This window comes from Engystomops pustulosus, chromosome 2 (assembly GCF_040894005.1).
Source record: "Engystomops pustulosus chromosome 2, aEngPut4.maternal, whole genome shotgun sequence".
Classification (NCBI taxonomy): Eukaryota; Metazoa; Chordata; class Amphibia; order Anura; family Leptodactylidae; genus Engystomops; species Engystomops pustulosus.
The window spans coordinates 8,597,048-8,608,286 of NC_092412.1; the positions used below are offsets into that span (position 1 = coordinate 8,597,048).

An 11,239-nucleotide genomic window follows, 5' to 3' on the forward strand; every position below is an offset into this window, starting at 1 on the left:
GGGCTGCTGTCTATGTTCCCGGGTTCAATTTCAGCGGCGAAGAAAGGCTTTCTGAGACACTGCATTGCTGCCACTCGCCAAATAATTCCCAGGCTCTGGAAGTCCAGTATGTGCCCAACGAGAGCCCAGTGGGCAGAGGCTCTCAATAATATAATGAGGATGGAAGAAATGAGAGCCATAGAGGGGTTGACGGACTCGCAGTTCGATAAATATACTAAGACTTGGTCCCCCTGGATAGATTTCCGCAGCTCAACGGAATTTGCATCTTGGATAGAGGGGGTATAGGTTAGATAGGAGATATTTTAGGACCAGGTGGACGAATCCTCGCACCCCTTACCTACCCCCCCTTCCCCCTTTGCTCCCCCTTTTTCTTTTCCTTTTTTCCTTTTCTTCCCCTATTGTGCTCCTTCCCTCCTACCCTCCCTCCAACCCTAATGTGGTTCCCGATATATGTCTGTTCTATGTGAGTAATGTTGTTAATCTTGTAGTTATGTTAATCGAGTTATAGTCCTATACGACTTCTTTCTTTGCATCTTAATATAGAGTTGGCCTTTATTACAGCAGTAATATTATGTTTCATGAAACGGCTATTCATTTTTCTAAATTGTACTTAAGGTGTATGACATTTGTTCTATATACACTATGATACGTATACTGACTTAGTTTGCACTTGTTCCAATGTTAATACTTTGAAAGTTTTTATATGCCATCTTCAATAAAAGTCTATTGAACAGAAAAAATGATCTTCTGGACAAATAAAAGACACCCTGTTTGTATGAAATCTGCTGTCTTATCTGAGTGGTCTCATCTCCCTGACCACTCAGATCGAGATCCACTTTTCAGAGTGCTTGGAGGAGCAGCAAGTCGAACAAGGGCAAGCCAGGATCTGACGACTACTCCGCTTGGCTCCAGTCTTCCAAAGGCCACCTCATCCATCCTCAGTGTCTGCTGCTGAGGAACCCATGCAGGTGGATAAAGCTCGGCTGACCCCCCCCCCCCCCAAGAGCGTTGCAGACGAAGACTGGAGAACCTCTTCCACTATTGTGGCAGCCTGGAACACTTTCTCCAGACTTGTGCACTTCATCCTCAGTGTTCGGGAAACGCACGCACCTAGGGTTCTTGGGAGAAGCGTCCCTAGGTGAGAGCAAAGCTTCTCCATGCCTAAACATACACTCACCGGCCACTTTATTAGGTACACTTGTCCAACTGCTCGTTAACACTTAATTTCTAATCAGCCAATCACATGGCGGCATGTAGACATGGTCAAGACAATCTCCTGCAGTTCAAACCGAGCATCAGTATGGGGAAGAAAGGTGATTTGAGTGCCTTTAAACGTGGCATGGTTGTTGGGGCCAGAAGGGCTGGTCTGAGTATTTCAGAAACTACTGATCTACTGGGATTTTCACGCACAACCATCTCTAGGGTTTACAGAGAATTGTCCGAAAAAGAAAACAACATCCAGTGAGCGGCAGTTCTGTGGGCGGAAATGCCTTGTTGATGCTAGAGATCAGAGGAGAATGGGCAGACTGGTTCGAGCTGATAGAAAGGCAACAGTGACTCAAATCACCACCTGTTACAACCAAGGTAGGCAGAAGAGCATCTCTGAATGCACAGTACGTCCAACTTTGAGGCAGATGGGCTACAGCAGCAGAAGACCACACCGGGTGCCACTCCTTGCAGCTAAGAACAGGAAACTGAGGCTACAATTTGCACAAGCTCATCGAAATTGGACAGTAGAAGATTGGAAAAACGTTGCCTGGTCTGATGAGTCTCGATTTCTGCTGCGACATTCGGATGGTAGGGTCAGAATTTGGCGTCAACAACATGAAAGCATGGATCCATCCTGCCTTCTATCAACGGTTCAGGCTGGTGGTGGTGGTGTCATGGTGTGGGGAATATTTTCTTGGCACTCTTTGGGCCCCTTGGTACCAATTGAGCATCGTTGCAACGCCACAGCCTACCTGAGTATTGTTGCTGACCATGTCCATCCCTTTATGACCACAATGTACCCAACATCTGATGGCTACTTTCAGCAGGATAATGCGCCATGTCATAAAGCTGGAATCATCTCAGACTGAGATTCGCATCATGGATGTACAGCCGACAAATCTGCGGCAACTGTGTGATGCCATCATGTCAATATGGACCAAAATCTCTGAGGAATGCTTCCAGCACCTTGTTGAATCTATGCCACGAAGAATTGAGGCAGTCCAACCCGTTACTAGCATGGTGTACCTAATAAAGTGGCCGGTGAGTGTACATGTTCTCATTCGTTAGTGAGCAGATCCTCAGCGATCCCTTCCGGTACCGCACCAAGCCCCTCTGCCTGCAAATCGGGACATTACATAAAGAGAGACTGTCCTTCTATGTGCTTCCCCGTTCCACTTACTCTGTATTATCGGTCCTTCCATGGTTGCAGCAACACGAACCTGTCCTCAACTGGCAGACTGGGGAGGTTCTTCGCTGGGGTACCGGGTGCCAGTCTATCTGTCTCATGCCTCTCCAACCGGTCTCCTCGTTTTCATCCAAGCCTCTGGTGGGTCTTCCCGTTGCTTATATGGACTATACTGAGTAGTAAGCCGAGACACAGCCCCCACACCGTCCCAACTGCCCTATAGAGCTGCTCCCGGGCAAATCACCTGAAAATGCCTTCATTGATAAGGTGAAACGTTGCAGTTTATCTGGTGGGAAAAAAAAAATCACTATTTCTGCACTACACGGAGTGCTGCTTCATCGTCGATTATGCCGGGTGCTGGAGCCGGGCCTGTATACAGATCACAAGAACCTTCTATATCTCCATACCGCTCAGCGCCACTTGCTGGTCTCTCTTCTTTTCTTGTTTCAATTTCTTTGTCGTTTCCCATTTCTACTGGTGGCCAGATCTGGTCAAGGATGTACGGGATTTTGTGGGCTCCTGCACTTCCTGTGCCCAAAACAAGACATCTCGTCTCAAACCAGCTGGTCTTTTCCTACTGTTACTGAAACCGAGCTGCCCGAGGTCTCACGTGGCTATGGACTTTATCACAGATTTTTCACTTTTCTCTGGTAATACCGTAATCTGAGTGGTAACAGACCGGTTCTTGCCTTGCCAGCTTGTTCTTCATCCACATCTTCTGGCTTCATGGCCTTCCTCTCCATATTGTTTCGGACCAAGGGGTCCAGTTTGATTCCCGGTTCTGGCGTCTCTTTGCAGCCAACTTCAAGTGAAACTGGACTTTTCCTATGCGTACCATCCGCAGTCTAATGGACAAGTGGAGAGAGTTAATCAGACTTTGGGCTGCTATCTCCCTCATTTTATCTCCGCCCGACAGGACGACTGGTCCACCCCGTTGCCATGGCTGGAATTTTCCTATAATTCCTTGGACTCTGAATCTGTCGGTTCTGCTCCCTCTTTAATTGTTTATGGACAACATCCGCGTCCACCTCTCCCTCTTGCTGAGTACTCTGATGTTCCTAACATGAAAGAATTGGTCCGAGATCTTAAATCCATCTGGGAGCAAACAAGTCAGTCTCTACTCCTGGCATCCGCCCACACCAGGACCTAGGCTGACAAGAAACTCAGGTCTCCTCCAGTCTTCTCTCCAGTTGATAAAGTCCATCTGAAGATTCCCAGCTACAAACCTGGTCCGCATTTTCTGGGTCCATTTGAGGAGCTAAAGGGCATCAACCCAGTGACCTATAAACCCCGTCTTTCTCCCACCATGCAAACTCCTTCCATGTCTCTCTTTTGAACCCAGTCATCCTGAACTGTTTCTCTTGGCAAGTGCCTTCTCCTGCTCCTGAGGCTGACTCCACCAATGTCTTCGAGATAAAGGAGGTCCTGGATATGAAAACGGTTAGGGGGAAGCGGTTCTTCCTTATTGACTGGAAGGGGTTCGGGCCAGAGGAGTGGTCTTGGGAGACCGAGGACAACATCCTGGACAGTAATCTTCTTCAGAGGTTCCTTCAGGTAAAAAAGAAGGGAGGCCGAAAGGGGGGGTACCATTACGGGTGCCCCTGCGACCCATGTCTTGAGTCACAGGCACACTTATGTGCCTCTCCATGCTGCTGCAGCCCGGCCGCGGCGTCACTCACCTCTTCCGGCTCCAGCGGCGTCTCCTGTCTTCCAGTGTGTATGGCTCTGCCTCCTAGAGGGCATGCTCTGGCTCGGTAAGGTTTAAAGGGCACCGCTAATTTGTGCCACAGTTTGCCTGCCCTAATAAATGGACTGCCTCTTCCTATGTTCCTTGCCGGATCTGTGAGCCTCATGCCTAAGAGAAGGCTTGTTTCCTAGGTTCTGTTCGTTTATAGTTATTTCCCGTTGTGACCTTGATTCTGTTCCTGACTTCGCTCCCGTGCTGCCTGTCCGGACCTTTGCTACGTCCCCAACTCTGATCCCATGCTGCCTGTCCCGACCTCTTGCCTGTTCACGACTCCGTCTGTGCCTCACAGTTCTGTACCTCCCCTTGGCCACCACCGAGAGCAAAGTCATGCCTGTAGAGAGACTTGGTGGTACCACACTGCAGCAAGTCCAACCCACTTTGAAGTGAGCTCTGGTGAAAACTGGGTACCACTTAGACTCCGCTCCCAGGTGTCCGATTACTTCATTGTCCACGGGGGTATAGTGGGTCCACTACCTCTGAATCCTGACAAGAATTAACCACAAGATACATGAAAGGTTCTTACCCTCTGTCGATGAGGGGATTCCTCCTCTGCTCCTCCTTCTACCAAAACTTTCCTGTAAAGATCCAACATGAAAAACATGAGAAAACAAGGAAATGTCTCCAGAGATTCTCTTATATCCAAGTGATGGACAGAAACCTCTAGAACCAGGAACTAAGGGGAATAATCTCCTGCAGGAGGAGACGGGATCCACATTCATCCCAATATTTTACACATCAACATCAATGTTCCGGTTATATTACTGCATAACCCGATGTGACCCGATCCTGAGGTGGAGGCTGCGCTCATGGACACCAGGATTTAGGTTTTTAAATTAAAATCCATTTGTTGTCATGACCGACCACAGCAACCAACATCATACCATAGACCCTCCACCCCACTGCTGCTGGAGAAGGTCAGTAGCTTCATTACATCCATCTATAGAGGATTCACAGGAACCTCAGCTCCACCTACCTGATGATCCAGTGGTACATTATGCTCTAGATCTGTGAGACAATCATGGTAATCTTCGGAACTGGGATATCTCTCTGGTAGATTTATCTGACTGGAACCATCTATAGGAAATATACACAGTGACTGATACATTGTCTATATGTGATGATGAGATGATGGAGGAGTCTAGGTGACCTCACACCTGCTCTGTCCTCAATAATCAGGAAGGTCTCCTCTTACCTTGTGATATGAGAGGCTGGTGGTCCTCCATCATGATGTCCTTGTACTGATCCTTGTGTCCTTCTATATACTCCCACTCCTCCATGGAGAAAGAGACAGTGACGTCCTGACACCTTATAGGAACCTGACACCCACAATGACACAGTCATCACCCAGACACCTCCCTTGTGTTATTGTACAATGTCCCAGCATTCCCGGCAGCGCTCACCTCTCCGCTCAGCAGCTCAGTGATCCTGGTGGTAAGTTCTAGGATCTTTTGCTCATGTATCAGTGAATGAGGTGGAGGCTCGGTGATGGGGCTCTGGGTCCATCCTCCTGACACACGGGGGGTCACACACTCACCAGACGACTTCTTCACTACTGTGCAATCCTGTGTATGGGGAGACACTGATCACTACATAGATCCTAAGAATCCTTCACCTCTCCAGTCATTTCCCGCTGTTATTCCTAGAGATAAGAGCCGTGTCCTGGGAGACTCTCACCTCTCCGGTTATCAAGGAGATGATCTCCAGAGTGAGCTCCAGGATCCTGGCCGCCATGTGCTCTCTGTCCTTCTCCATCCCTGGTGGATCATTGATGGAAAGGAACATCTTTAGGATAAACCTCTGGGAGTCCTGGATCTATAGAACCTGAGGAAACATGAGAAGAACTAAAAGCAAACTCTATATGAAGCAATTGTGTCCATGACATGTGTGATGTGACATATGTTGGAAAAAATACACGTCACTCAATGTTTCAGAGTATATGGGTGCACAAGTAGGTTACTACACCATAAACACTGACCGGCCACTTTATTAGGTACACCTGTCCAACTGCTCGTTAACACTTAATTTCTAATCAGCCAATCACATGGCGGCAACTCAGTGCATTTAGGCATGTAGACATGGTCAAGACAATCTCCTGCAGTTCAAACCGAGCATCAGTATGGGGAAGAAAGGTGATTTGAGTTCTTTTGAATGTGGCATGGTTGTTGGTGCCAGAAGGGCTGGTCTGAGTATTTCAGAAACTGCTGATCTACTGGGATTTTCATGCACAACCATCTCTAGGGTTTACAGAGAATGGTCCGAAAAAGAAAAAACATCCAGTGAGCAGCAGTTCTGTGGGCGGAAATGCCTTGTTGATGCCAGAGGTCAGAGGAGAATGTGCAGACTGGTTCGAGCTGATAGAAAGGCAACAGTGACTCAAATCGCCACCCGTTACAAGCAAGGTAGGCAGAAGAGCATCTCTGAACGCACAGTACATCCAACTTTGAGGCAGATGGACTACAGCAGCAGAAGACCACACCGGGTGCCACTCCTTTCAGCTAAGAACAGGAAACTGAGGCTACAATTTGCACAAGCTCATCGAAATTGGACAGTAGAAGATTGGAAAAACGTTGCCTGGTCTGATGAGTCTCGATTTCTGCTGTGACATTCGGATGGTAGGGTCAGAATTTGACGTCAACAACATCCAAAAGCATGGATCCATCCTGCCTTGTATCAACGTTCAGGCTGGTGGTGGTGGTGGTGTCATAGTGTGGGGAATATTTTCTTGGCACTCTTTGGGCCCCTTGGTACCAATTGAGCATCTTTGCAACGCCACAGCCTACCTGAGTATTGTTGCTGACCATGTCCATCCCTTTATGAGCACAATGTACCCTGTAACATCTGATGGCTACTTTCAGCAGGATAATGCGCCATGTCATAAAGCTGGAATCATCTCAGACTGGTTTCTTGAACATGACAATGAGGTCACTGGACTCAAATGGCCTCCACAGTCACCAGATCTCAATCCAATAGAGCATCTTTGGGTTGTGGTGGAACGGGAGATTCGCATCATGGATGTGCAGCCGACAAATCTGCGGCAACTGTGTGATGCCATCATGTCAATATGGACCAAAATCTCTGAGGAGCTTCCAGCACCTTGTTGTATCTATGCCACGAAGAATTGAGGCAGTTCTGAAGGCAAAAGAGGGTCCAACCCGTTACTAGCATGGTGTACCTAATAAAGTGGCCGGTGAGTGTATATAGAGAAAAGATAACTTGGCACTCCTTATTAGTCAAAAATTGAGGAAAATGTATTTAATCCAGAATAAACTGTATAGCAATTCAACAAAAATTATTATTTTGCAATGTTTCGGACCTTCGTCAGGCACGGACTGCAAGGTATAAGTAGAAATGGAGGTGAGATGTGGTGCTATGACCGCTGGAGTGCAGGTGGAAAAGAGGGTGCTCCCGCTGGAGAAATGAGCGCTCATTTCTCACCCGCTTTTCCTCAGATATTGCCCCATGGGGGGGGGGGGTGATCATGAGGCTATAATGATAAATACCCTCCATGTGTACGAGGGCAGTTCAATAAGTCCCCGTGTTTGATGACAGAGGGCATTCCTGAGGGAAGTTAGTGTTACCATTGTGTGCTGCCATCTATCAAACGACAGCAAAACAAATTGCAGACTGATTGATTGGGTAGTTTGGATTTGGCAGCCGTGTTTTTTTTCTGATGGATAAAGAGCAGAATCGTTCAGTAATTCGCTTTTTGTTTTTGGATGGGAAAAATGCAAGGACATAAAAGCAAAGTTGGATGCAGTTTATGGGGACACTTCGCCCTCTATGACCACAGTTAGATATTGGTTCAACGAATTCAAACTTGGGCGAACATCTGTTTTTGATGAGGAGCGACCCGGACGTCCGGCAGACGTGGTTACCAAGGAAATCATTCAAAAAGTCCACGACATGATACTCTCTGATCGATGAACAAAAGTTCGCGAAGTAGCAGAGGCCGTAGGTGCATCGACTGGAACGGCAATTAATATTTTACATGATAAGTTGGCGATGAAAAAGTTATCGGCCCAATGTGAGCCGCGATTGGTCACCATGGACAATAAGCGCATGCGGCTGTTAACTTTAGAGTAGTGTTTGGAGCAATTTAAGTGAGATCCGAAGGAGTTTTTGGTCGAGTTGTCACCGTTGATGAAACCTGGATTCATCGTTACACACCAGAAACTAAGCAACAATCAAAACAATGGATTTCTCCCGGTGAATCTGCTCCAAAGAAGACGAAGATAGTCCCATCAGCCGGAAAGGTCATGGCGACGATTTTTTGGGATGCGAACGGCGTCATCCACATGGATTTTTTCGAAAAAGGAAGAACGATCACTGGACGACACTACACTGAGTTATTGAACCGCTTCGACCAAAAATTGAAGGAGACACGGCCACATTTGGCGAAAAAGAAGGTGCTGTTTCACCAGGATAACGCACCAGTACATTCATCCAGAGTTGTCGCCACCAAACTGCATGAATTGCTGCCGCACCCCCTGTATTCACCCGATCTGACTCCCTGCAACTTTTTCTTGTTCCCTAACATGAAGAAATGGCTCGCGGGACAGAGGCGTATTTTGGAGAGTTAGACAAATGCAATTTTTTTTTGAAAGGTTAAAATAAACCTACCACTTGAAGTGGTAGGTGTAAGATGCATATACCGAGCAGCAGCTCAGGGTGAGCTCAGGGTGAGCTGGTGCCGGTGCTTACTTTCATTAGTGTTCTAGACCGCTGTATCGCTGTTTAAACACTTTTTATTTTTTACAGCCGAAGGATCTTCGGAGCACCAATGCCGCGCGCTTGGTGCACCGGCAGCAGCTCACGCTGAGCTGGTGCTCGGTATATGCATCTTACACCTACCACTTCAAGTCGGGGGCCGAGCCGTTGGACGATCCGACGAATTAGCATTTAACATTTAATTTTTGTCGCAAGCCGAGCACTCACATGCACCAGGAAGAAGGAAGTGAACTCCACCGGACCTGAGCGGGGAAGAGACACATGCAGGTAGTGAATCGCGGCAGCTGTGTATTCTCGTCGAAGAACGCACCTCGGGGATCGCGCAGGACCGGGTAAGTAAATCTGCTCCAGGAGCATGCTGGGAGTTGTAGTCCCTCCATATAGTGTGTGCGCTCCTGGAGCATGCTGGGAGTTGTAGTCCCTCCATATAGTGTGTGTGCTCCTGGAGCATGCTGGGAGTTGTAGTCCCTCCATATAGTGTGTGTGCTCCTGGAGCATGCTGGGAGTTGTAGTCCCTCCATATAGTGTGTGCGCTCCTGGAGCATGCTAGGAGTTGTAGTTCCTCCATACAGTGTGTGTGCTCCAGGAGCATGCTGGGAGTTGTAGTCCCTCCATATAGTGTGTGCGCTCCTGGAGCATGCTGGGAGTTGTAGTCCCTCCATATAGTGTGTGTGCTCCTGGAGCATGCTGGGAGTTGTAGTCCCTCCATATAGTGTGTGGGCTCCAGGAGCATGCTGGGAGTTGTAGTCCCTCCATACAGTGTGTGTGCTCCAGGAGCATACTGGGAGTTGTAGTCCCTCCATATAGTGTGTGTGCTCCTGGAGCATGCTGGGAATTGTAGTCCCTCCATATAGTGTGTGAGCTCTTGGAGCATGCTGGGAGTTGTAGTCCCACCATATAGTGTGTGTGCTTCTGGAGCATGCTGGGAGTTGTAGTCTCTCCATATAATGTGTTCACTCCTGGAGCATGCTGGGAGTTGTAGTCCCTCCATATAGTGTGTGTGCTCCTGGAGCATGCTGGGAGTTGTAGTCCCTCCATATAGTGTGTGGGCTCCAGGAGCATGCTGGGAGTTGTAGTCCCTCCATACAGTGTGTGTGCTCCAGGAGCATACTGGGAGTTGTAGTCCCTCCATATAGTGTGTGTGCTCCTGGAGCATGCTGGGAATTGTAGTCCCTCCATATAGTGTGTGAGCTCTTGGAGCATGCTGGGAGTTGTAGTCCCACCATATAGTGTGTGTGCTTCTGGAGCATGCTGGGAGTTGTAGTCTCTCCATATAATGTGTTCACTCCTGGAGCATGCTGGGAGTTGTAGTCCCTCCATATAGTGTGTGTGCGCTCCTGGAGCATGCTGGGAGTTGTAGTCCCTCCATATAGTGTGTGTGCTCCTGGAGCATGCTGGGAGTTGTAGTCCCTCCATATAGTGTGTGTGCTCCTGGAGCATGCTGGGAGTTGTAGTCCCTCCTCTGGTCACTTACCTCTTCTCTCCTCAGTGCAGGACACTCTCTACCTCACACACTTCCTCATACACTAGTCATGTGACCCGGGGAGTGTGATGTCACCGTAGGGGTGGGGCCTCCAGGGTGTAGATGTGTATAGTTGAGGACCTGTGATGATGTCAGTACAGGGGGGCGGGGCATGGAGGTGTCATGTGATCACTAGTGATGTGGCGGCTCAGCATCAGATCCTGTCAGTTACCTCATCCCGGTAGCGGCTGAGTCCTTCCTCTGTACAAGTGATGGATGTGTGTGATGGTGTGCGGTGTAATCCTGTAGGCCCCAAAAAGTCACACAAAGTTGAGGCCTTGGTCAATTACATGACAGACAGCGGCTCCTCCTCTATCAGATTATCTCCTCAGACCTTCCACCTCAGCCACAAGTCCCGGAGCAGTCACTAATGGTGGGCTCTTCTAGTGAGATTCTGTGGCCATCCACATGCCCCTGCCCCAGATGCAGACAATGGGGCACATTTACTTACCTAGTCCCGTGGAGTTCACCGAAAGTGCATTGTCCGTGTATAATGCACTGTGCGGGGAGTCACTAAGATCCTGCACCCAATATCCTGCATGTGTCGCTTCCCCGCTCAGGTCCCAGGAGTTCACCTTCTTCTTCCTGGTGCATGTAAGTGCATTGTCCGTGTATAATGCGCTGTGCGGGGAGTCACTAAGATCCTGCACCCAATATCCTGCATGTGTCGCTTCCCCGCTCAGGTCCCAGGAGTTCACCTTCTTCCTGGTGCATGTAAGTGCATTGTCCGTGTATAATGCGCTGTGTGGGGAGTCACTAAGATCCTGCGCCCGATATCCTGCATGTGTCGCTTCCCCGCTCAGGTCCCCGGAGTTCACCTTCTTCTTCCTGGTGCATGTAAGTGCAT

The 11,239-nt window shown here is 48.7% G+C and overlaps 1 protein-coding gene across 1 annotated transcript in view; it reads right to left on the reverse strand.

The window, feature by feature from the left end:
- Window positions 1–10,421, reverse strand: part of LOC140119839 (uncharacterized) — a 33,636-nt gene extending 23,215 nt beyond the window's left edge. Inside the window, exons 1-6 of the mRNA XM_072139257.1 lie at window positions 10,345–10,421; window positions 5,817–5,963; window positions 5,543–5,704; window positions 5,335–5,458; window positions 5,116–5,216; window positions 4,666–4,717 (exon numbers count right to left, since the gene is read on the reverse strand). Of these exons, the coding sequence (XP_071995358.1) occupies window positions 4,666–4,717; window positions 5,116–5,216; window positions 5,335–5,458; window positions 5,543–5,704; window positions 5,817–5,924 (547 nt within the window). The 5' untranslated portion in view covers window positions 5,925–5,963; window positions 10,345–10,421. The remainder of the gene's footprint in view (window positions 1–4,665; window positions 4,718–5,115; window positions 5,217–5,334; window positions 5,459–5,542; window positions 5,705–5,816; window positions 5,964–10,344) is intronic.
- Window positions 10,422–11,239: the final 818 nt, after the last annotated feature.